At 29.5% G+C, this 23,677-nt stretch overlaps 1 protein-coding gene across 5 annotated transcripts in view; it reads left to right on the forward strand.

Annotated features, from left to right (window-relative positions):
* Nos (Nitric oxide synthase) overlaps window positions 1–23,677 on the forward strand; it is a 203,947-nt gene that overhangs the window by 12,117 nt on the left and 168,153 nt on the right. For 3 of the 5 annotated variants that reach the window (XR_013004645.1, XM_076397283.1, XM_076397285.1), the window contains exon 1: window positions 3,454–3,679. The exons of the other annotated variants lie outside the window; for them this stretch is intronic. Coding sequence is in view for 2 of the 3 variants with exons in the window: in XM_076397283.1 (XP_076253398.1) it covers window positions 3,572–3,679 (108 nt within the window). In the remaining variant the exon portion in view is untranslated. Of the gene's footprint in view, window positions 1–3,453; window positions 3,680–23,677 lie in introns of those variants that run through there. 5 annotated transcript variants of the gene reach the window in all.

The raw sequence follows: 23,677 nt of genomic DNA on the forward strand, positions 1-23,677 counted from the left end.
TACGTGATACTTGAAACGTGCAGCATATTATCGATAAGTATTGGAACGAATATTCCTTAACAAATCGTCTTGCTTTCTCCCGAATAATAGTTTCGATTTTAATTGTGTTTAAATGTTTGAACCATATGCATTATTTAAAATAATCATCATCGTACGTGGATTTTTCAACGTAAATCTTTTTTCCTTAGTTATAAAACCAAAATAATTACTATAAAACATGTTTTATAGACAATACTAACCTGCAGTTAAATATGTGTTGCTTATTTTGATTCCTTTCTACCACTTCCTTTTGATTTTAGCTGTCAGTTAAGTTTTAGTTAAGACTGAAACTATGTTTATCCATTATTTTTGTTATAAAATGTTCAAAACAATCTTTAAAGCTTCTTTCATAGGATTTTAAGTTTGTTAATAATATTTTTGAAAATATTGATCATATTAGATTTTTACATATTTTAGCAATATACGAAGTCCCTATTTTTGTCAGTATTGTATTCGTAGATGGCCTCAAGAAACGAAATATTCTGTTGACTAAAACAGAGATTAAGACTATTCTACAATATACATCCATCTTATGCTAATAAAATGAACAGACCTAAGTTACACTCTCAATACTGTATAATTGAATAAATATTACTAATGATAAAAGACAAAATTTATTCACCATCTGCATCTCTACATTTAACGAGTGAAGAACAAAAACTAAAGAAACAATCGCAGTTGAGGTCAGTTAACGTCAATAATATATTTTTAAGAATGAACTGTTACAAGAAATATAAACAAGACACAAATTTTCATGCACAACAATTTTCAATTAACTTTTACCAATTTTCTTCAATGCACATTCATAGGAAGTTGATAGCCTCCATAATATTTTAAAGGAATAAAATATCAATATATAGGCATACATACATATCATCAGATTGAATCAGAAAAAAAATAAAATCACTGAAATGGTATTTAGATGAGTTTTCAAAACAAAATTATCTAGCGTATTTTGGTTCAAATCCACAGATATATAGCTATGTATAAAACCCACGCTGAATTAGAATATTATAACAATATAATTTGAAAGATTTGACTATATTTTAAAATTAATTAACTATGTCCAGCAAAGAATATTTTGTTGTTGTGGCTATCTAATTTTTATAACAAAAAATGTCATTTTATATGGCAATCAGACAATGGTATATGCCGAAATGTACATTTCTTACAGAACTGTCCACAAAAATGTTAAAAAATTCACTGTTTAAAATGAAACTGACAATTCATTGATATATTTGATTTTAGGGCCATTATCTCTTAAAAGTAAAATCCGAATGTATGTTTAAATATTTCATATTTTTCACTTACCAATCTTCTTCTGGCTACATGATATTGCATGAAAATCATGAATACTTTACATGTTGGAACCATCAACATTTACATAAATTGTTCCAGTGGAATCTAGTTTCCTGAAGGATACCCAGGATCACTACCTAAATTCAGGCTCAGAACTCAAATAAGAGAATACTCCTATGTAAACTGTCAAATCTTCGATTATTATTATTTTTGTTGTAACATAACGCAAAATTTACTCTCCTAAATGCTACAATATTGTGAACATCACACCTCAAAATCGTCGTTTTAGTAATAATAGTATGAAAAACTAAACTGAACAGATTGATCAAATAGAATGAGATAAATAAAATATGTTTAATAAAAAAATTGAACCGACTTCAATATTAACTCACTAAAAATTAAAAAATAATGAAACTTAAATTTTTAACACAAATAAAGACGTCTTAAAATAACATGTACATATTGGTTGTAATAACTAAAAAAAAATAAACAAAAACTTTATTTAACCTATTTACTACACGTATTTTATATTATACTATATACACACAATTTAGCTTAATACCTACCCAAACCTATTGAACTATTTACAATATTATTTAAACTACCACCAACTGATCAGTTTGAAGTTGGTGCCGAGCCTAAACATTACAAAAATAATAATATAATATTGTGACATATACACAAAATTAAATTACGAACAAAAAAATCTAATTTGCTCGGCACTGACTAATGATGTTAAAATAATATTGTAAATAGATAAATAGGTTTAGGTAGGCATTAAGCCAAATTGTGGGTATATAGTAGAATATAAAATATGTCTACTAAATGGGTTAAATAAGGTTTTTGTTTATTTTTATTTAGTTATTACAACCAATATTATGTTCATATTTTATTTTAAACCTTTTTTGTGTTAAAAATCTGATTTTGATTATTTTATAATTTTTTGTGATATCCTTATTTATTTGATGAAGTCGGTTCAATTTTTTTCTTAAATATATATTATTTTTCTCTTTTTAGTATTAGATATTTACTCAATACATTACGCAGTTATTTTATTAAGTATTACAATGGGTACGACAACTAGAGGTGTAGCCCGTACAAGGAAAAATAGTAATAAAGAAAAAATTATTGAAAATGAGGAACGCTTCAGCACCCCGCGCCTACTTCCTAATCTAGCTGATTTAATAAATGTGCTAACTAAACAACAACAAAAACGTTGTCCCCGCCGGGAATCGAACCCGCGACCTCTCTTTGACAGAAGCAGTTATCTACAATAGCTCTACGAAGTCTTATATGCTATAGTTAGTACTTACTGATGTTACTGGCCGTTAAAAGCATACTGAATGGCTTTTGCACTGAACTACTTCCGATTTTCCATCACATCAGCTCTGCAATAACATTATACACAAATCTGATCTGATCATCATCTGATTACTTTAGGTAAAATATGTGAAAATTTTGTACGTGCGTTTGGAATTTCAGCGTTACCTTCGATTTCCTCCCCTTCCCCCAGCAGATCCTGATTTGGTTCCAAGAGAACTACCTCTGAAGTGGACTCTTTCGAATAAAAAAAGAATTTCGGAAATCGGCCCACAAATGACGGAGAAATCAGCGTACATACATTTAAAAAATATATACAGCCGAACATAGAACCTCCTCCTTTTTCGAAGTCAGTTAATTAAAAAAATACAGTTACTTAAAATTAAAATCTAAAACAATATATGACTCAAAATTAATTAAAAATTTTATTTCGAAAATTATAGGAGTATATCAATCTGAAAAAATAATTATGTTAATATTAATAGTATATTTTAATTTCTATTATTAAATACAATCTTTAATGTATTTGTGTTATCTAAATAAAATAATATTTCAGTTATAGTAATTATCATATTTCGGTTTATAAATATCACAACTCATTAGTTTATGATTTAATCAACAGATTAATTTCACAATTATTGGGATAATTGGTAAGTGCATTTCCGATTTATTAAAAAAAAATATAGTAGCCGTCATCCTTCCGATAATATAATAATAACAAAAACCCATCGGTTATATGCTTGAGGTGAATCCCGCCTGAAATATGCTATATAAGTATTCTGCACACTAAAAGCTCGGTATTATTCGCGCGTGTTTATCGCGAACTTTTGATCGTCCTTTGTTTCTTTTGACTGACTTAATTTTTTTCACGTCCGTTCACTCGAAATCGGTCGTTTAATAAAAATCTACCAAAATGCCGGGAATCATTGAGGGTAAAAAACAAAGTGCCATCTGTTTAAGAAATCATGCTAATCGCGAGAAAGATGTCTATGATACTCTGCATAAGCAAGAAATTCACGAAGTAAGTTCTAGTAATTGTTTTGGATTATACTATTTTTTCCATTTGTGTATTTAAACATTTATAGCTTAATACTTTTTAAAAATAACAGAGTTAACATAAGTAATTAATTTATTGATGTTTAGTGTTAATAAAACTTGACGATTTAATTTTTTCCTTAGGTTAGGAACGGTACAATTTTATTTATTTTAGCATTTAAGTGGCTAAATATAAATCATATATGTTATATAAAACTAATATCGATTTGGGATTCTAATTAATAGCCGTTGAGGTGTATTATTGTGTGTAAATAATATTTGAATAATGAATAATGTAAATATTATTATTTTCAAATCTAACCTATTTATCACTATAAATTAAGAAACTTTTGTTATAGGACCTTTTATACTAAAAATTTAAATGAAATATTTTAAAAATCCTTATAAGGTTAAAAGTTGCAGTTTCTAATAATTTACAATAATATTTATTATTATTTACATCAATGTTTACTTCTTAACAATTTTTATTAAAAGTGTTTTTCTTGAAATATATATATATATATATATATATATATATATATATATATATATATATATATATATATATATATATATATATATATATATATATATGTATATATATATCATAGATATCATATATTTCAGTCTTATATGTCACATGCCTTATGTCACATCCACAGTAAAAATTTTAAAAGATTAAGACTCTCTACTTAAAATGCTCTGTTTCCAAGTTTCAAGTAAAATATATGCCTGAAAGTTCTTGGACGATACCAACCAAGGTAATTTAATGCGGACTTATTGAAAATATCTGTTGAATCCAACGTGTTAAGTTCTTGGTGTCTCCTTTTATTTAAAGAGCACATTATATATATTACAACAAGTTATTAACTACAACTATCTTTAATTATTTTTTCCTTCATATTGTTCTTAAAGTCCAGATCTAAGGTTTCAGACCCAAACATATTTAGTATAGGAACTATTAGTTTAAAGGATTTTTAACATAGGGCGTTAACAATGTTGCGAATAAGTTGTTTTGGTAAATTTGGATCATGTTGACATTAGATAATTTTGTGATGACCCTATAGGTACACCAAAAGGTTAAGCCCACACTGGTATCAAGATTCGTTTATTTAATTATACTTCCATATTTTCTTTACCCCATACAAGGTTCAGCTCTTTTCATTTTTGTGATATTTCCAATGATTGGCATGATTGGCACGCCTAAGCATTTAACTCTTTTCTTGGCTCTTGATATCTTAACAGTGTTTACGTAGAATAATTTCGGTCATTTTACATACTTAAACAATATAAAAATTTAATTTCCCAAAAATTAAGTAGGTTTTTTAGAAGTCACCAGAAAGAGGCTATTTTCCATTATTTTTAAACATTAACAAAATTTTAATACGAATCGTTAATTATCTTTTACAGAAATTATGAATCGCATTGACGTTTAAATCGATAATAATTACTTGTCGTAGATCTGTGTTAATCATTGCACCATGAAATCATTAAATAGCAATTTCTCTTCGAAAAAACCCAGAATACTTAAGATCATCGAATTTATTTAAACTATATAATCATTAACACAACAAAAATAATCATTTTGGTATTTAAAAGGTTCAGCTTGTAATCGTAAGATTGATTTAATTAATTCAAATATTGATTAAAAATACACATCAACATGTCGGTTATTGGTAAAAGCTGTAAGTACTTACATATTCTAATAAATTTTACATAATGTAATATTAATTGATTAATTTCGTATAATATTATATTATAAGATTAAAATTAATGTTAATAATGACCTCATAAGCAATGTAGAACTAAACGTGCAAATGCAATGATACGCTAAAATCTTAATCAATTTGGTAAGATCCGATAGTTAAGTTAGCGTAATAAATTCGATGCTAATAACGTTGCTTTGAGCTAATCAGAATGTATTTTGTACATTTCAAATTTGTTTATGTAATTCTATAGAAATATTAATATATAATATGACTGGCTTGGTGGCGCAGTAGTAATGGCAATGAGACGGTCCTCCTACTGTTGCGATTAGCCGCGTGTTCAAATCCTGCTGGGGCATGATCGTAAATTTATGTTTGTGATTTTTAAAATGTGTGAATGTCTTAGGCAATAGTGTAAAATTCGACAAGGAAAATGATCTCAGTCACGCCAGTAACCAGGCTGGGTAAGACCGGATGTCTTCTGGGATGATTTCTAAAGTTGGTCACTGGTCAATCGGTCAATCGGTAGGCTTAATACTGAATACCGTGGTTCGGAGCCCACGTTAAACTTTAGGCCCGTTCCAGATAAATCCACAGTTGATAAAAGGGGACTTTAAATATATATATAATATATAATATATATATATATATATATATATATATATATATATATATATATTCTATTATTTAATATACATATATTAATCTATATAGAAGTTCATACTACCTACGTATTATTAAGTTTTCTCTAAAAACCATTGCCTTAATTATTTGGCAAATCAATTGTTTCAAAACATTCATTTGCAAATATGTTATTAGTATTTAAAAATCATGTGCACCATTTTTCATAAAAATAATTATTTTAATATAAAAATTTGAATTTTTATTTTGCTTCTAGGGCCTATTTGAATATTTCTATATATTTTTGATTGATTTTGAGAAACATAGGCGAACGTTGTCGTAATGAAAGATGATTTTGTGTGTGTTTACTCTTCAAAAGTATTGATATCCCCCCGTACCATAGCTTCTTAAGTATTTGTTTAAAAAAAAATGAACCAAAATATTTGTACAGTACCTCTTTTAAATTACGAAAAACTTTTGATAGATTGAATGTATTAACATAGTGAAGTAAAACTTAACACAGAAAAACAGTTTATTGAATATACGTTCTACATATTTGATAAATTACAAATTATTATGAATTTTTCTTTAACCAAATAAACAACGTACTAAAACAATGGTTAATGAGATTTTAGAAGATATAATAAAAAATATATTAATATATTTTTTAAAATTATAATATATATTTCAAATAAAAATATATTTTTATGGAAGCAAAATAAGCGAAGAAACACCGGATTTTTATATTACTTACTTATGATAATCAATATATGTAGGACATGATGTTCCTCTATAATATTTTCTGTAAAAAGCAAGTTTCTTGTAACAGTAACGCAGAATTAATTATTTTTGAAAAATAATACGGAATTTATCTAGTAGCAACTAAAGTCCAGCGTATGATTTTAAAACTTATGAGAGAAAATATTCTAGTTATAAAAAAGTCTAGCAGCAAAATCTGAAACTAAGTTTAAAAAAAGGGCAAGCTAGCTTAGAAATTTTATCTTTAGAAGTACAACGACGTAAATTCCCGAGTAACTTTTGAAAAACTTGCTATCTTATTATAAGATTATAGTTAAAAGATACTGAAATGATAAAGATAATATTTAAATTAAAACTAACATAAGAACAGTATTGAATATAGGTCATAATTACTAGCGAATGTTGTGAACCGATGTTCATTACAATCCTAGAGTAATAGAGAGAAATTTCTATAGGGATCTCTGGAGAAGTTTTGCTTTGCCCAACATCCAGATGGGGCTATATAGGCCATTTAAGTGATTTGGTTGATGAATTTAAATATCTATTATCTTTTCTATAGAATTGGCACGTGAAAGTGCTGACGGCACGTGTAATTGACCAATAAAATTTAAACAAAAGACAATTTAATTTATGAAGTAAATGTATTAAATAAAATTGAATAAATGAATAAATTTTGGAACGTCCTATATGTACCATCTGTTTTTGGACATGTATGGTACGTTTTACCCCCTAATTGGGTTTACAGAACGTTTGTTGATACCGATTTATTTTGTGAACTTATAATTGTATTATTGAGGATTCGTGTTAGTGATCGTATTTGTAAATTTGAAAGCTGATAACATAGGACAGTCAGGAGTATCATCAACACCTTATTTTGACGTCCCGTGTTGTTTTAGTTCATCGCTGTTTGAGGAGATAGTAGTTAACGCTAATTGGCTGTTAATTGTCTCTGTACGACGGGACAAAAGTAGAATATTTTCATGAGATTTGGATGTCAACTACTTCTAGATCATTGACTTGGTTGAAATGGGTTTTCTTAGAGTATCTTTAGTACTAAAATTCTTTAAAATCCTTCCCTTGAGATTTTTCTTTTTCTTGGTTAAGCCTGATAACCGGTTTTGTCATGTAATTCATTATTGAGCAGTAAATGATAAATAATAAGTAATTTAAAATGTTATTATTCCTATTTCTCCGATTTCTCTAGCACTGATTGGTCGTCAGCAGTCAGCTGTCCCGTTATGCTTGGCAGTATTCTGTTAAATCAACATTTGTACAATTATCTGTAATTGCAATTAAATATTGACATTTAATTTGTATTTTCTCTTATTGTCGAGCTTGCAATTTAACGAATTTGGACGCAATTTATGAACGAAAATGTTGTTTACATCCCAATTTGACACCATTAATTTCTTTTCCGATTATTGAACCAAAGCCACAAATAGCCACAAATACTAATAATAATTGAACTATCACAATAACTAACATACTCCAAAAGTAATTTTGCCCTATTATTAGCGAATATTATAGTGACATTGTTCTCACACTTGGTATATATTTAATATTTTCAAATTGTGCATTCAAACAATTTTGCTGACGTCTTTATGAAAGATTAATGAAGCGACGTGGATTTCTTAATTTTACTATTGACTAATACATGGTACTTCACGAACTTATTGAACATGCCAGTATTAATTAAAACATAATTTTTATAGCCAATTTTATAACAATATAGAAATAAAAGTTATATTTCGTCAAAGAAAAAGGGCTCTAATGGTCCGGAATGAGTTGTATAAATTTTATGGGTGCCATAAAAGCGGATTGCTTATAAAGTTTTTACGTTTAACTCGTTAACTGTCTGGAAATTAATACGATTTATTATTTTTAAATAAGATAATGTTAACTTGATGGTTAATTTCGTCTCTCCCTATAACTTTTAGTACTGCGGACATCTCGATTTATTCGATTTAAAATGTATTAAAGTTAATGGTTATATTTAGTATTCGCTTATGACTAATATAGTCTATTCAAAGTTTTTTTAGTAATGCGTCGTGGATATTTGTGACGTAGAAACATTACAATGTTGCCGCATCAAATCTGAGTTTTAGTTCAGTTTGGCTTTGACATACAAGAAAATCTAATCTAAATAAAATGATTGAACAAGAATGTTATCAAATATAATTTATTTTAACACTATAGTACATCTAATACGTATATTATCGAAGGATTTAAAACTACAATTTAGTGCACGGGTATAATAGTTTGTAGGTTAGATTTCTTTTGTTTATATTTTATTATTTTCCACACCTTCTATGAGGTAGAGTTTCTATGCGCGTTTTTTATGTAGTGTTATCCCCCTGGAGGCCTAATCCACCTAATCAACAATTGTATATCTGAGAAACGTATTTTACTTTTAGTCGAAAGCATATTTACATTTTACGTTTAGTTCTTGTCTCCTTCGATGGTGTGTTACTTGACAAGTTATCTTGGTACCACTGTATTTTTATTTCTTCTGCTACTACCTGTGTACACCATTCTTAATAAAATTAATTCCTGAATTCTGTCTAATGCATTTACCATAACTACAAAACAGCTGGTATTCATTATCTCCTTATATGTTCTAACCTAATGCTTATGTTTAATTTTACAATCATATCTGTACAATTACAATTATTATCAACAATTACAATCATATCTGTACACACAAATATTTCATGCCCTACAATATCATTTTCTATAGTTATATTCAATTAATTATGTGCATAACTTTAATTGTTTCTACTCTCATCACTCTGCCTCAGGAACATCCAGCACTGCATAGCATTATCCCATATCCTGAAGGTTTCCTTCAGTCACCTTCACTTTACGACACGGTCGACAATTCAATCACTAAACTGTTAATTCCTAATCTGTCTAATACATGTTCACGATTCCACCTTTTATTAATTACTTTCTTTGTATATTTAATCCTGCAATAATTATAACTAATATTTTGAATAACTTTTCGTACATTTGGCAACCGGACGGCGACCAGCTGTCAGACGAATGCCAAATTCTTGAAAGCAATAGTGATAAGAGGTTATAACTCTGACCTATAAACAATTGTGGCTGTATAATTAACTGCAGTTTTTAGATATACTATAATGTTAATATAAATTATATTCGATAATATTTTTGTTCAATTGTTTTGTTTAGATTAGAATTTTTTGTATGTTAAAACCAAACTGATTCGTTTAAATGTCGACGGTAATTGCTCCGAAACTCCTGGTTGTAGACCTGGAATGATGGGAATAGACACTACAAATATAGTAATCTAGTTTAGAAATGAATGTTGACAATTTTGAAGAGTAATGCTATTGACTCCTTCAATTTACCCTCCATGTAATTTTGTTTTGGATCCATCTCCATTTGTTCATTTTCTCTGGGCTTTGAATCACGGTACTATTTTCACCATCACTTAAAATTTAATAAATGCTAGGCTTACGTTCTAGAACAAATTCTACATTTTATCACTAAAATATCTGTAATACACACGTTAATGATCATAAATGTTCTTCATGTTTAACCCTGCCAGATTAGGATTTATCTATTTGTGCATCAACACTTCGTAGATTCATTTTGCTTAATGTATTACCGACTTATATATAATGGACCAATAATTTAATATCTAAACGTTACTAAATCAAAATAGCGACGTCTAGATGCTGGACATCGCGAAACATTTCCCCAAAATTTCCTACAAAGTTTTTTTCCTTTTTTTTTATTACTCCTCGTGAGTCCACAATCTGCCCTATTGGCGATAAGTATTTCTTATGTCTATATTATATGTACATGGCAAGTAGAAAATCACTTCATTAAGCAATCTTCTGTATAAAATATTATCTTAATTAATTAGTCTTATTCTAAAGCTTATTCTAAAGTCTATATATGTCCAGTAATCAGATCAGGTGGTGTTAAACGTTTTAGTCTACGCACTTCACTATTACGTCGCATATTTAGCTGATTACCGAGTACATTGGGATGCACTGACACTCTTTCGAAGTACTTCACACAAACACGTTGAATTAGACTCGTTATAGGTTCTAGAGGAATATCGCGTTGTATCACTTCAAACAAAATATATCACACAAATATAGTACGGAGCATCAACAATGGCACGCAACACCTTATTTTGGAACCGTTGAATGATGGATGTATTAGATTTGCTAGCGGTACCCCATAGTTGGATTCCATATATCCAAATGGGCTTGATTATAGAGTCAAACAGCAACACCTTGTTATCTAATGATAACTTGGATTTGCGCCCGATGAGCCAATACATTTGATATAATTTTAGTCCCAGTTGTTTCCGTTTAGAGAGTATGTGCTTCTTCCAGCACATCTAAGTGCGTCGATCTAAGTGCATACCAAGATATTTAACCTGCTCTGCTTGAGGGAATTGAGGATGATTGATATTCACTGGTAGACATGTTCTTCTACGCAGGGTAAACGTTATATGCGTTGATTTTGTTTCATTGGCTTTAATGCGCCATGTCTTCAACCATAATTGTATTTGCTCCAGGTGGGCTTTCCTACAAAGTCAAATGTCTATTTTTCTGTGTGTATATCTTTAATGCTCGATATCAGTAGAATAAAATATGTCTGAAATCATAACATTGTATACTCAAGGCTAGCGATATTTGTTAGAAAAACCGGTAATGACCTTCCAGTACATCTGGTATATTCGGGACTTTGCAGGGTATTTAGATAACGACGTGTTATGTGTTTAAAAGTCGTAAAAATCCGTCACGTCGTGAATGTGCATCTTGCGGTTTTTAAAGTTCCTTCCGCAAATTGGGACGAGGCTAACTATCTACGAGCATCGGATATCGTAGGCAGTGCGGCGATTCGTCGAAAATGCGTGATTTCGGGTAGACCGCGGTCGGGTTTTCACCAACGGTTAATATTTGGCAATTGTATTTTACTTATTTAAATATCAATTATTGAAACGTGTACCTTTCTTTTGGTTCTTCGCCAGTAAAATCCAGTGAGTGATTTTGAGCAGTTGAGTCACTAAATTTCAGACGCTACAATAGAATAAATAACTACAATTTTTTAGATAATAAAATTTACTTTATTGTAAAAGAAACCTAAATATTATTATGAAATACTTGCGTGTATTCTTATCAATTTTTAAGTTTAAAGAAATGTTTATTTAAAGTGTTGTGTTGGGTTTATGTCCAATGAATTTGCATTTAATTTTTTTCTAATTCTTTGGTTATCCAAGCCATTCTTTATCATTGATATCGATATCGCCACCTTTGAATCGCTAAAATCAAATACGGTAATAGGGATCTGATGGAGCAGCATAACCATATGTTGCTAAAACTATTGGAAGGGCTTCGGTAACAGATTACCTTATACCAAACAGCACATATCATGAATAATGAAATATCTTACTTTTTATATATTTCTTTGGATTTTTCAGCTGTAAAATCCAGGGAGTGATTCTAAACAGTTGAGTCACTAAATTTCAGATCCAACAATAGAATAAATTAATACCAATTAATTTTTAGATAATAAAACTTACTTTATTGTAAGAGCGTTCGGCCGTGTATATTAATTTTTGTTCTTTGCCTGTAAAATCCAGTGAGTGATTTTAAACATTCAAGTAACTTAAGATGCTAGACCAGAATAAATTACTATGAATTAATTTTAAAATAATACATTTTACTATTTTATTTTTACTATTTAATTTAGTATTAATAATTTAATATATTTATATATCTCTGGTACCTATACATTCTTCATACCTCTGCGTAATCTCTAACCTAAATTATATATTCTATATAATTCTAGAAAATTAATGACTCAAAATTCTGCTCTGCTCGCCTTTTTGTATATGAAAATATTGAGTGGGATAAATATGGTGCAGTAAAATTACCCATTAAAGTTTTCAAAGGTAATTTGACAGATTTTGTCAAGCACTTTTATATTGAAAAATACGTTTCTTTAAAGTTTTCAATGAATTTCGTCACTAAGTGGGTGTTCTAATCCAGATTCTCCTAAGACGAGTATTCAAAATTTATATTATTTTAGGCATTTCATTAAAGGCATTTCCCTCCAAACCGATTTTTTCGATGCCCTTTATGTAATATCTCTAAGTCCTACTAAACTGACTTACTTTAAATTTGGAGTGAGCCTTCTCTATTATTTTTATATCATATCAAAGTAATTAAACTGTAACAAAATAAACTAACAATATAGTGATGGTACTATATAATGGTAAAAAAAATGGTAAAACTGATTATATAATAGGTCAATAAATATTATTATGTCATTATATACAGGTTATGTAATGTTTATTACCATATTTAGTCCAAATCTTCAGTTACGCTAATCAAGTTACATTTGATTTTGCTATTCTAAATTTATTTTTTCTACGATAGTTGGTTTATAAATACCAAGTCATTTTAGCTTTTAAATAGTTCCAACGGAGATAAAAAAATGAAATATCATTAACTAGATCTATATGATACAAGAAAAATCGTTCCATGTAGCGATAGATCCAATATGCATCAATTTATGTTTTATAATAACATGGAAATTGTGCTCGTGCTGAGTATGAAACCTAATCGAAATCAAATCAAAACATCCTCCGTAATAGGAAATTTTACCTCTTTAACCAAGCCAAAGACGCATCTGGTTCTATCAGATATTTATCAAAATATACGTGATACTTATCGGTGTTTATGGGTTCTAAATTTACATAGATTAGTTTTCATAAAAATATAAATCACTCAAAATTATGTATGACGTGTAGTAGCTCAATATTATACCAACTACCTATTAGTTAAATATTATTAGTATATTTTTTCTTATGCGTCTTTGGGAAGGGCTATATGTCAGACACTTGCTACTGAAGCAATTTCTAAATCCTAATTGATGAAAAGGAGACTTTAAAATACAATCTTCGAAAATACAATAAGGGGGTTCAAAATAAAAAAAGACTTAAAATGACTGCTAAGAAAAAAGTATCTATACATAGTATATGATTATAAAATAGACTTAATGGATATTATACATTAGTACCAAAAAGTACCAGCACCCGCACAACGATGCCACTAGAGCTTGACATCAAAATGCAAATTCATTGAACATAGCAAATAAAATTTAAAACACTTTACATTTTCAAACTAATACTTACAACTTAATATAATGTTATCAACAAGCTTAATATCATAGAATAATAGAGAGTCAATAGGGATCTCTGGCGAAAAGTTTTGCCCTGCCCAAAATCCAGATAGGGTTATATCGGCTGTTCAAGTAATTTGATTGGCTAATTTAAATCTACATTATAGGCAACTGTAAAAAGACATTTCGCTATGAAGGCATTTGATTGATACTTTGATAAAGTTTGCCACCGATAATTACACTTTTTTTCAATGAAATGAACCCCTCAAGGAAGTTATTAAAGTGATGACACTTTAACAAATTTGTTCTTACTTGGTCAATAAATTTTACACCAAAATTCATCGTGTATTGAATATCGGTTAATCTTCTCGTAGTAGATATGCATTCAGGAGCTACTATTTTATTTGAGCTGCAACTACCGATCCAAGAAGAAAAGAAAACAAAACACGCCGTAACGATCATAAATTGCTTTGATACTTAATCCAATCGGTTTGGGATTTTTAACATTATCAACCAGTTCTAATGACAGCCAAATACTTCTTCGAACAAAAACGATTCTGCATTTCTTTACTATCTGTGCATCCGGGTACACAACACTTCCTACATCGATAATTCACTTTACTTTTTGTACTACCGACTTATATATACCAAAGAACTAATAATTTAATCTCTAAATCTTCTGTTCCTTATGTCAGCTATACTGAAAAGGACGCACAAAATAAATAAACAACAAACGTACTATAGAAACGAAGTGAGCCAATCAGATCCCGTCGCGGTTTATAACGTAGCGATTAAAGCAAGTAATTAGTTAAAAGTAGCGACTTCTAGATGTTGGACGTCACGAAACATTTCCCTAAAATTTCCTAGCAAGTATTCCTCTATTTATGTATGCTTTATATCCATTAACACCTTTTATCTGACCATAAACTATTTCTCTATTTATATCCTCTGATGATTTCTTTTTGAATGATATTTTGATTGAAAATAATTGACTTGAATAAATGTGGCTGAATCAGGAGATCACAAAATACCGTTAGAAAGAACAATATTAGTATAATCACGTTAACTGTACTAAGAGATATGTTAAAAAGGGGATAAAATATGAAAAAAAACTTAGGCTGTAGGGACGACGTAAGCTGAAACCGAAAAAGTAAATAATTCCGCTTTTTTATTGCGATAACATTACTGTAAAATATCTTTTTTCGAGTGCTATTATAAGTCCAACACACTGGGGTTCGTGGCACTTTATTGCCAAGTTATACCTTTGATTTACCATATACTGCGCGTTCATGTAAAGAGCCCCCATCTAAAATCGAGTCAAAGAGACTATTGTCCTAAATATTATACAAAGACCGGGGGAAACGTACTGGCAATGAGATGACGATATGGCAACCTATCCGAAGGATGAACTTTTGTGTGGCACATAATGATAAACTGAAGGAAAATGGATGATATAAATGCAAACAATTTATTGTATTTTTTATTAAATATTAATAAATGTTTTTATATAGTTTAAACACAGATTCTTGCTGTTAGGCTATTCGGCCATTGCATGTATTCTGAACATTTTTTGATATTCTATAATAATAAATTTAAATAGAAATTTATTGAGAAAAATATGTTCAATATATTGTTAACCAAACTAACTAAAAAACTCGGGTTTATTACGCTTGATCATCCTCAGACACTGCTCTGAATCATCAACTTGTCGTTGTTTTTGGTCAAAAGTGAGCTCATGTGGCAACCACTTTGCACAGAGCTTTCTCATACCCAAATATTCGAGAATGATATGATGTACACGTTCAGTTGATATCTTTAGAGTATCTGCTATTTTATTAAGTTTCAATTTACGGTAATTCGAAATCATTCTGTGGATTTTTTTAATATTTCGTCGGAAAACAACATCTTTTGGGTGTCCACTGCGTTCACCGTCTTCGGCGCTCATTTCACCACGTCTAAATTTAGCATAGCAATCCTTGATGGTTGATTTTCCTGGGGCAGTGTCCGGAAACTCGGCATCAAGCCAAGTTTTTGCTTCAACTCTATTTTTGCCTTCAAAAGCAATATTTTATCAATACGCGAAATTCCTTTTTATCCATTTTTTCACAATAATAAAAGTAACTTAACTCAAAATGCTATAATTCACAAACAAATGATCCGACAGCTGGCAAATTTATACACGCATCTTTTAAGGGTTAGGGTTAACTAAAAAACATATGGATTTAATTCTAGTAGCACCATCTATGTGTCAGGCCAGGAACTTTTCACTTGACAGGTTTTTGATATATTTTCGCACTTCTGCATTTCGAAATCGTCAAGAATCACTTATAAATGTCATTCAATTTGTTTAACTGACGATGGTAGATATCTGCAGTGACATTTTAAGCAGCATTTGGTATAACTCATTCTTGGTTATTGGTATTGATATTTATAGCAAGGCCACAGATATTACGCTCACTGCGGTTAGAATTATCATAAAAGAGCACTTTTTATCGCCAGTTATAATACACTTCAGAAAACGAATCTTTCTTTGCCTGATAGGCAATTAATCTACGATATTACAACAAGTTAGTTCTTCTGGTAACCCTGTTCTTGGATCACCGACTTGCTTGCTAGCGACCGCTAAAAACAATTGATTCATCAACTATAAGGTTTTTTGCAATTAATTATCTGCAAACTTGTTTAAGACACTAGATAGAAAACTACTAAATGAATTTTATTTAAAGAAATATAAAAATTATCGAATCAAACAGTAATACGAAACTGTTCAGCAGGTTAACAGTTTTCATAATTTGTACTTTCACCAGTAAATATAGCTGATCAAAATACATGCAGCCATCGAATATATATGATTTAAACATCATTGATGTTGAATGTTTCCTAGCTATATATTGAAAACTGCCATTGTGAAATATATTTTAATTGAACCTAAGTTTATATTAATTGAGTGTATTTATATAAATAATATAAATAATGTTTCGCTAGAGATACATTTTCGCTATGCATTTTTTCAAAATATCGTGTATTTTGTATTAAATTTAAACCACGTCGGTTCTCATCTATTTTTACACCTAGAGACTAGAGACCTATTCTTTGCGTTCTAAGACTGATGATTGATCAAGTTTGAGTCGTCTTTAGGATATTGTTTTGATAGAGGTACAGGATGACTTAGATATAGATTATAACCGACTTCCATTCACAGTGATATTACAAAACCTTTTAGTCAATAATTAAACATTCGACTTTATTTTTGTCATAATTAGCACAATGCACATCTAAAACTCATAATGTTTAATGAGATGTTAATAATTTTTGTTAAATTTCTTTGAGCTATCAATAACCCAAAAAATAAACGGATCAACTAAAACAAGGGACCTAATAGCCACATCTCTTATCGAACACTTTATTGTAAAACATATTAGAAGTGAAGCTATAAACAGCATCGATATATATTTTTCCAGCATTTGTGCTATATGCCCTTGCCTGCGACACCCGCTATCTAAATGCGACAATTTTGGCAGCTAATTCACATAAATGTGCTGTTATAGAAAGAAAATACGAAACCAATAATAGAACGCGTACACGAAGATGCACTAAGATCAGATGTTCGCAAAATTTATAGTAACGATATTTTTTTTATAAATTACGATGTCATATTTAGATAATAACATTTTACACCCAATATTTAACATTCAAAGAATCAGACATTATTGACAGAATCACACGATTAATGAGTAGTACGAGTATTAACTTTCAAGCCAAAGTTGAGCATAACGTAAATAATCAATTGCTTTACAGTATAGATGCTATCGTATGAATAATATAAGAATCTAATACAGATCTTACTCTATACATGTATAGATAACAATTACGATTAGACTTTAATACATAATATAATATAAATTTTTATTATTCTACAACCATCTATACTAAAAAAAATTACAAAAATTAGAACCGACTTCAAAAAATAAAGAACTCACTAAAAATTAAAAAATAATCAAACTTAGATTTTTAAAACAAAACAAAACGTTTTAAATAAAAATAAACAAAAACATTATTTGTCATATCTACTACACGTATTTTATATTCTACTATATACACACAATTTAGCTTAATACCTACCTAAATCTATTTATCTGTTACAATATTACTAACTATCACTTTGAAATCAGTTCAATAATCAATCAATAAATTAGATTTGTTTTGTTCGTAATTTAATTTTGTGTATATGTCAGAAACTTATATTATTATTTTTGTGTCGTTTGGGCTCGGCACCGACTATAAACTGATAAACTTATTTTATTTATTATGTACATATTTTATTTTAAAACGTTTTTTTTTAGTGATAGAAATGTAAGTTTGATTATTTTTTAGGGAGTTCCTTATATATTTTTTGAAGTCGGAATTTATTTTTTAGTGTTAGATATTTACTCAATAAATTACACAGTTATCTTATTAAGTATTCCAATGGGTAGGCCAAGTAAAGGGGAAGTCTGTATGAGAAAAAATAGGAATAAAGAAACAATGGTTGAAAAGATGAAACGCTTCAGGGGTCCACTAGGTGAATTAGTTACCTAGTATAGATGATGCAAATGTTCTAACCAAACTATAACAAAAAAAGTTGTTACCTGGTCGGAAATCGAACCCGTCACATCCACGTATGAGATGAAGGCTCTAACCATTAAAGCACAGCAGAAGTTGGCTGTTTTGTTTCTACCGCTTCTTATATGATAGTGTTAGTATTTAAAAATCAAACTAAATGGTTTTAATGTTCCGATGTCACCGATGTTCCGTTACATCTTACAGATATCTTTGTACGTGCCTTTGAAATTTGATGGTTTACCTTGATTTTCTCCCTTTCCCCCATCTTATCCTAACTTGGTTCCAATGGGACCACCTTCGAAGTACACTCTATCGAATAAAAAAAGAATTTTGAAAATTGATCTATAATTGACAAAGAAATTAGCGAACATACATTAATATATATACAACCGGACGTATCCCATCCGTTTTTGAATTTTGATTATATATATATATATATATATATATATATATATATATATATATATATATATATATTTATATATACATATATATTGTGAAATATATATATATATATATATATACATATATATATATATATATATATATATATATATATATATATATATATATATATATATATATATATATATTGTGTGATATATAGATATTGTGTGAAATAGCTGACAATATTTAGAATTTTGCACGAACATGTGTTGATGTGTGCAAGTTTATTTCAAAGAAGTTGCCACAGGTTTTGACAAAATAATTTGTTTTACGGTATATAACAGCTTCACGTCCGCGTCATTCAAAGCACCCAAAGTTGTGAGTAAAATTAAGTACATACATTTTTAAAAATGTCTTAGGAAATATATTTTATATATTTCTGCCAACTAGGATACTCTCGGGCTCTTAAGTAAATTTAAATTGTATTCGAACTAGTATTATACTATTAATTTAAGAATCTTTATTACTTTTATGGAGAATAATTATATTTCATTGTAATATCATTTTGCATAGTGCATAATTATTTGCATAATCGGTATTATTAAACACTGAATTTATTTACCTTTCCTCATTCTCTACTTTATTACTTTGTTATATTGAAACACCGTCCTTAATATTCAGCATATTAAGTACATTTTTATTGTATATAAGTTGTCTTCAACAAATCTTAAAAAATATCTATTACTTTGTAATAAATTTACCATTTTGAATTAATGTATTTCTCAGGCATTCTTAATCTTGATGTCTCGATATGGATTATCTCTTTTTTTGCTGTACACAAAATATATGCCATTAGATTTTCAATAAAATTTCAACGGATATTTTATTTATCCCCATTTTTCTATATCAAATAATAGTGGGTATTGAAATGCGTGCGCCACAAATTTGAGATGCATCAGAGTTGGGATGTGAATGTGGAATGAAGAGGGTTTTATGAAATATATGTAAAGAAGTGCAGATTTCTGCGATTTAAATATAAAAAATGGGGTCGGCATTAAGTTTTAAACATAATTTCTGGGTCGTAACTCATACGGATTCTTGATTATAAGTAATAATTATAATTAAAAATTGCCGTTCAAGTCATGTTTCAGTGCAAATAGTTATAAACATAAATAAACAATGTCTGATGGTTATGATGTAATTAAGCAGCATCACAGCATGTAAATTGGACATCATTATGCTAGAAAATATTTTTGTTTAGTATCGTCAATTATATCCGATTTAGTGTATAAATAATGCAAAAACCTCTATATACATCTTGTGTCTAATAAGATTGCTGACCGAAACTGAAGTTATTATTTTACGAAATACTCTCCGTAAAAATCAATGCATTTCCACATGCTTTGGAAAACATTTTCGTAGCTTATTTTCCACTAAACGAGCTCTTAACACTACTGGCCACATCGAGTGTTGAAAATGACTTACTTAGTAATTTATGTTTATTGTGTCGAAATAAAAACATTACTGGATGCCAAATAATAACTGTATGGTGGACGACTCATTAGTTCGATATTGTGATTAGTCAAAAATGGTATTACTTTGAATTTGTGTGCATGCATACTTGCATTGCCGTAATCGTCAAAGATTCTTCTGACAACAGCATGAATAGTATAGGATTATACCATTCATAATTATCGTCCTACATTAATATAATGGCACGGTTTCTATATGATTGATAATACCGAAGAAAACGGGAACCATTTGCTTTGATTGTTGTTCGATTTGGTTCTTGGTAGACCTACGTCATATTCATGCATCTTGCACGTGATTATGTAATATTTTTTTGAGCCAATGAAAACATGAAATAATGTTCAGGAACTTTTCTCCCATAAATATTTGGTTTATATATGTATTTTCATTGAGTTATTGTAGCGAAACCATATTTCGCCAACCGGTGATTACACAATACAAACATTTCTTTCATTCGCACCTGACAAGCATCATCTTATATCTGTCGAGAAACTTGTTAATATGGATTTAACTACAATTCCTTTTTAATACTTCAAATAATGTCCGTTCTTTTTAATGCCTATCAACGATTCTAAACCACATTAAATTATTGGCTCATTCCTAATAGAAGTTATGTTTTTATTTGGCACATATCTTCATTCAAATATGTGTCACACACTTTTGTACATTTCCTTAGTGCCTTTTGGTGCGTTAAATCTATTGGTTCTGATTCTATTTCTATTTCAATATTTTTTTTTATTCTGAATTTTTTCTGAATCTATTTCTTATGTAATACATGGCCTGAAAAGACCGTGAGTAACAAAGAAAACGCGTTTTATTTGTTCAGAACTGGCTTTATTCATCAACGTAACCTCCATAAAGAACCACATAATCATTTCAGCGCCGCTCTGTTTTGACATTGAGCAAACACGTCACCCACTTTGAACAGAGCTTTGCACAGAACAAAGGCTCATGCAATATAAAACCATCACGTTCTTTTGACATTTTTACGGTGTTAGTTAACTCACGCAACTTCATTTTTCCATCTTTATAAACAATTTTTATTGATTTTTTTAATGTTTTCTGGTATTACCACCTCATTTGGACATACACTGCATCCTGCATCATTGGTGTTCTACTACAAGGTTTGAAGTCAGCAAACAAACGTTTTATTGTTCTTTCTGATAAACCGGAGCCCTCATAGCACTTTTCAAATAATTGCTTCACTTGAACGATATTTTTTTCCCATCAAGAAGCAATGTAAAAATACGAAATTGTTTTTGATACATTGTTTTAAAAATAATAAAAGTTTGTCACTCAGCACAATAACTTACAATCATATGAGTAGAATATAATGAAATTTTCACAGGCTTTTCAAGATTAGTACTAACTAAAAAAGGGGTAAGTGCAATAAGACTAGCGCCATCTATGTGTTAGGCCTTGGAATTTTCAGCCCATGTGTTACATGTACACACTGATGGAAAATTATTTATTTCGTTTCGCACATCTCTGTCTCTTATTCCAATTGGTTCAAATAATTACAATAATAATCTGGTATTAATATTTTACCAACTTCATGGTAACGAACAAAATGTATTTTGCATCCCAGAAAAACTAACTTTATTGTTTTCTTAGTCCATTTCTGATGAAGAAATTGCTTTGGAACCGAGGAGTTGAGCTTGTACTATTTCTTAACATCTTGTTTTGAATAAGAACTATGGTGTCAAACTTGGAACCTTAGACTATCACCTTAAAATGGCTATATATCAAATGAATTGGGAGGTCGAAGTAGAAATTAAGTTATATCATTGTTTCTAAAATTACGCCAAATTCTTAAATCTTATTATTATTATCAATTAAAACACAATATCGTTGAGATAGTTTACTAACACATACAATGCATTAACAAAAAACTTATACTAGAATTGAGAAATTCTTTAACATGAGCCCGTAGGATCTGCTTTCCTCGCTGGAAGTCAATGTACCCAGAAGGCTATTGCGAAGCGATGCAACCACTGTAATTTCCAGCCAGTTTCATTGGCCTAATATTGATTGTTCAAGTAAATTCAATGTTTTATTAAATATTTGCCGTAAATAATGGTTCTTATAAAAAATAATTATATAGTTTAGAAATTATAACTAAACTGAAAGTAAAATTCTCAGTTAAGAATTAATGTCCAGGTTAACAGTGTACATTAGCGAAATATATACACAAACATTAAATAAAACCAGCTGGGAGATTTCAAGCTCCGAGAGCACACTTGAGTATTCCCTTTCTGATTAACAGGAAAAGTAAAACTTAAAAGCGGACGGAGATAAAAGGAATTTGTCTTGTACAGAAATGAAGCGACATTTGTCTTGGAGGAAATCCAGATATTTTATCGTATAAGAGGTCAAATCTATTTTAGTTAAACTCACTTGATAAAATCCAGCATTGTTAATTGTTTATTAACATTCGATTTTGTACTTAAAACTGATATAATGTAGAAACGCGATTATTTAACTAATCCATATGAGCCAAATTAATAACTGATACATAATAACTATTTACAATAAAAAAGTTCTACTAATTGTTGTGACGTTGTTATTATTATCCTGTACACCAGCATTGTGATCTGCTTTTACACTAACACCACACTACAGCAGTCCAAAAGGTTTATTCTTCTTGACTGGTGTTCTTTATCTTTAATCAGGAATTTTATAAATTTAACATCCAGTTTTTCCTTCTTCTCTTCATCAGCATTCCAACGCAGCTTCCGGTTTAATCCTCTGATAGGGTTATGTTGATTTTCCATTGTTTGATCCAATTACTAATATTGTTTATTGATATTTGCAATTGAAATATTTTTCCTCGAGCTATAATGGAAGCACCATCATCAAAATACTATAACTTGTTGCATTAACATCAAAATCACCACTTTTATATATTACAGCAAAACCGACAATAAGAATATAAAATATAAAATATAGAATTGTTTTCTGGATTTCGACAACAGGTTTTTTAAATCATATAATAAAATTAATGAATGTCAAAAATGCAATGGAGGAAAAAACTGTTATTTTATGTAGAGAAATATCCCAACAAAAATATACTTCGCCTTCACATCAATAGATATCGCTGATCACAATACATAGAAGCATATAATATTTATGGGTTCGAAACTTAATATTAAATCACCTCAGTAACCAGACTAGATATCAAATACAAGCTTACAAATCTCAACAATAAC

Source organism: Rhynchophorus ferrugineus, unplaced genomic scaffold (assembly GCF_030347505.1).
Source record: "Rhynchophorus ferrugineus isolate W39M unplaced genomic scaffold, kcgeb_rfMv2 rfM2, whole genome shotgun sequence".
In the NCBI taxonomy this organism is placed as follows: Eukaryota; Metazoa; Arthropoda; class Insecta; order Coleoptera; family Curculionidae; genus Rhynchophorus; species Rhynchophorus ferrugineus.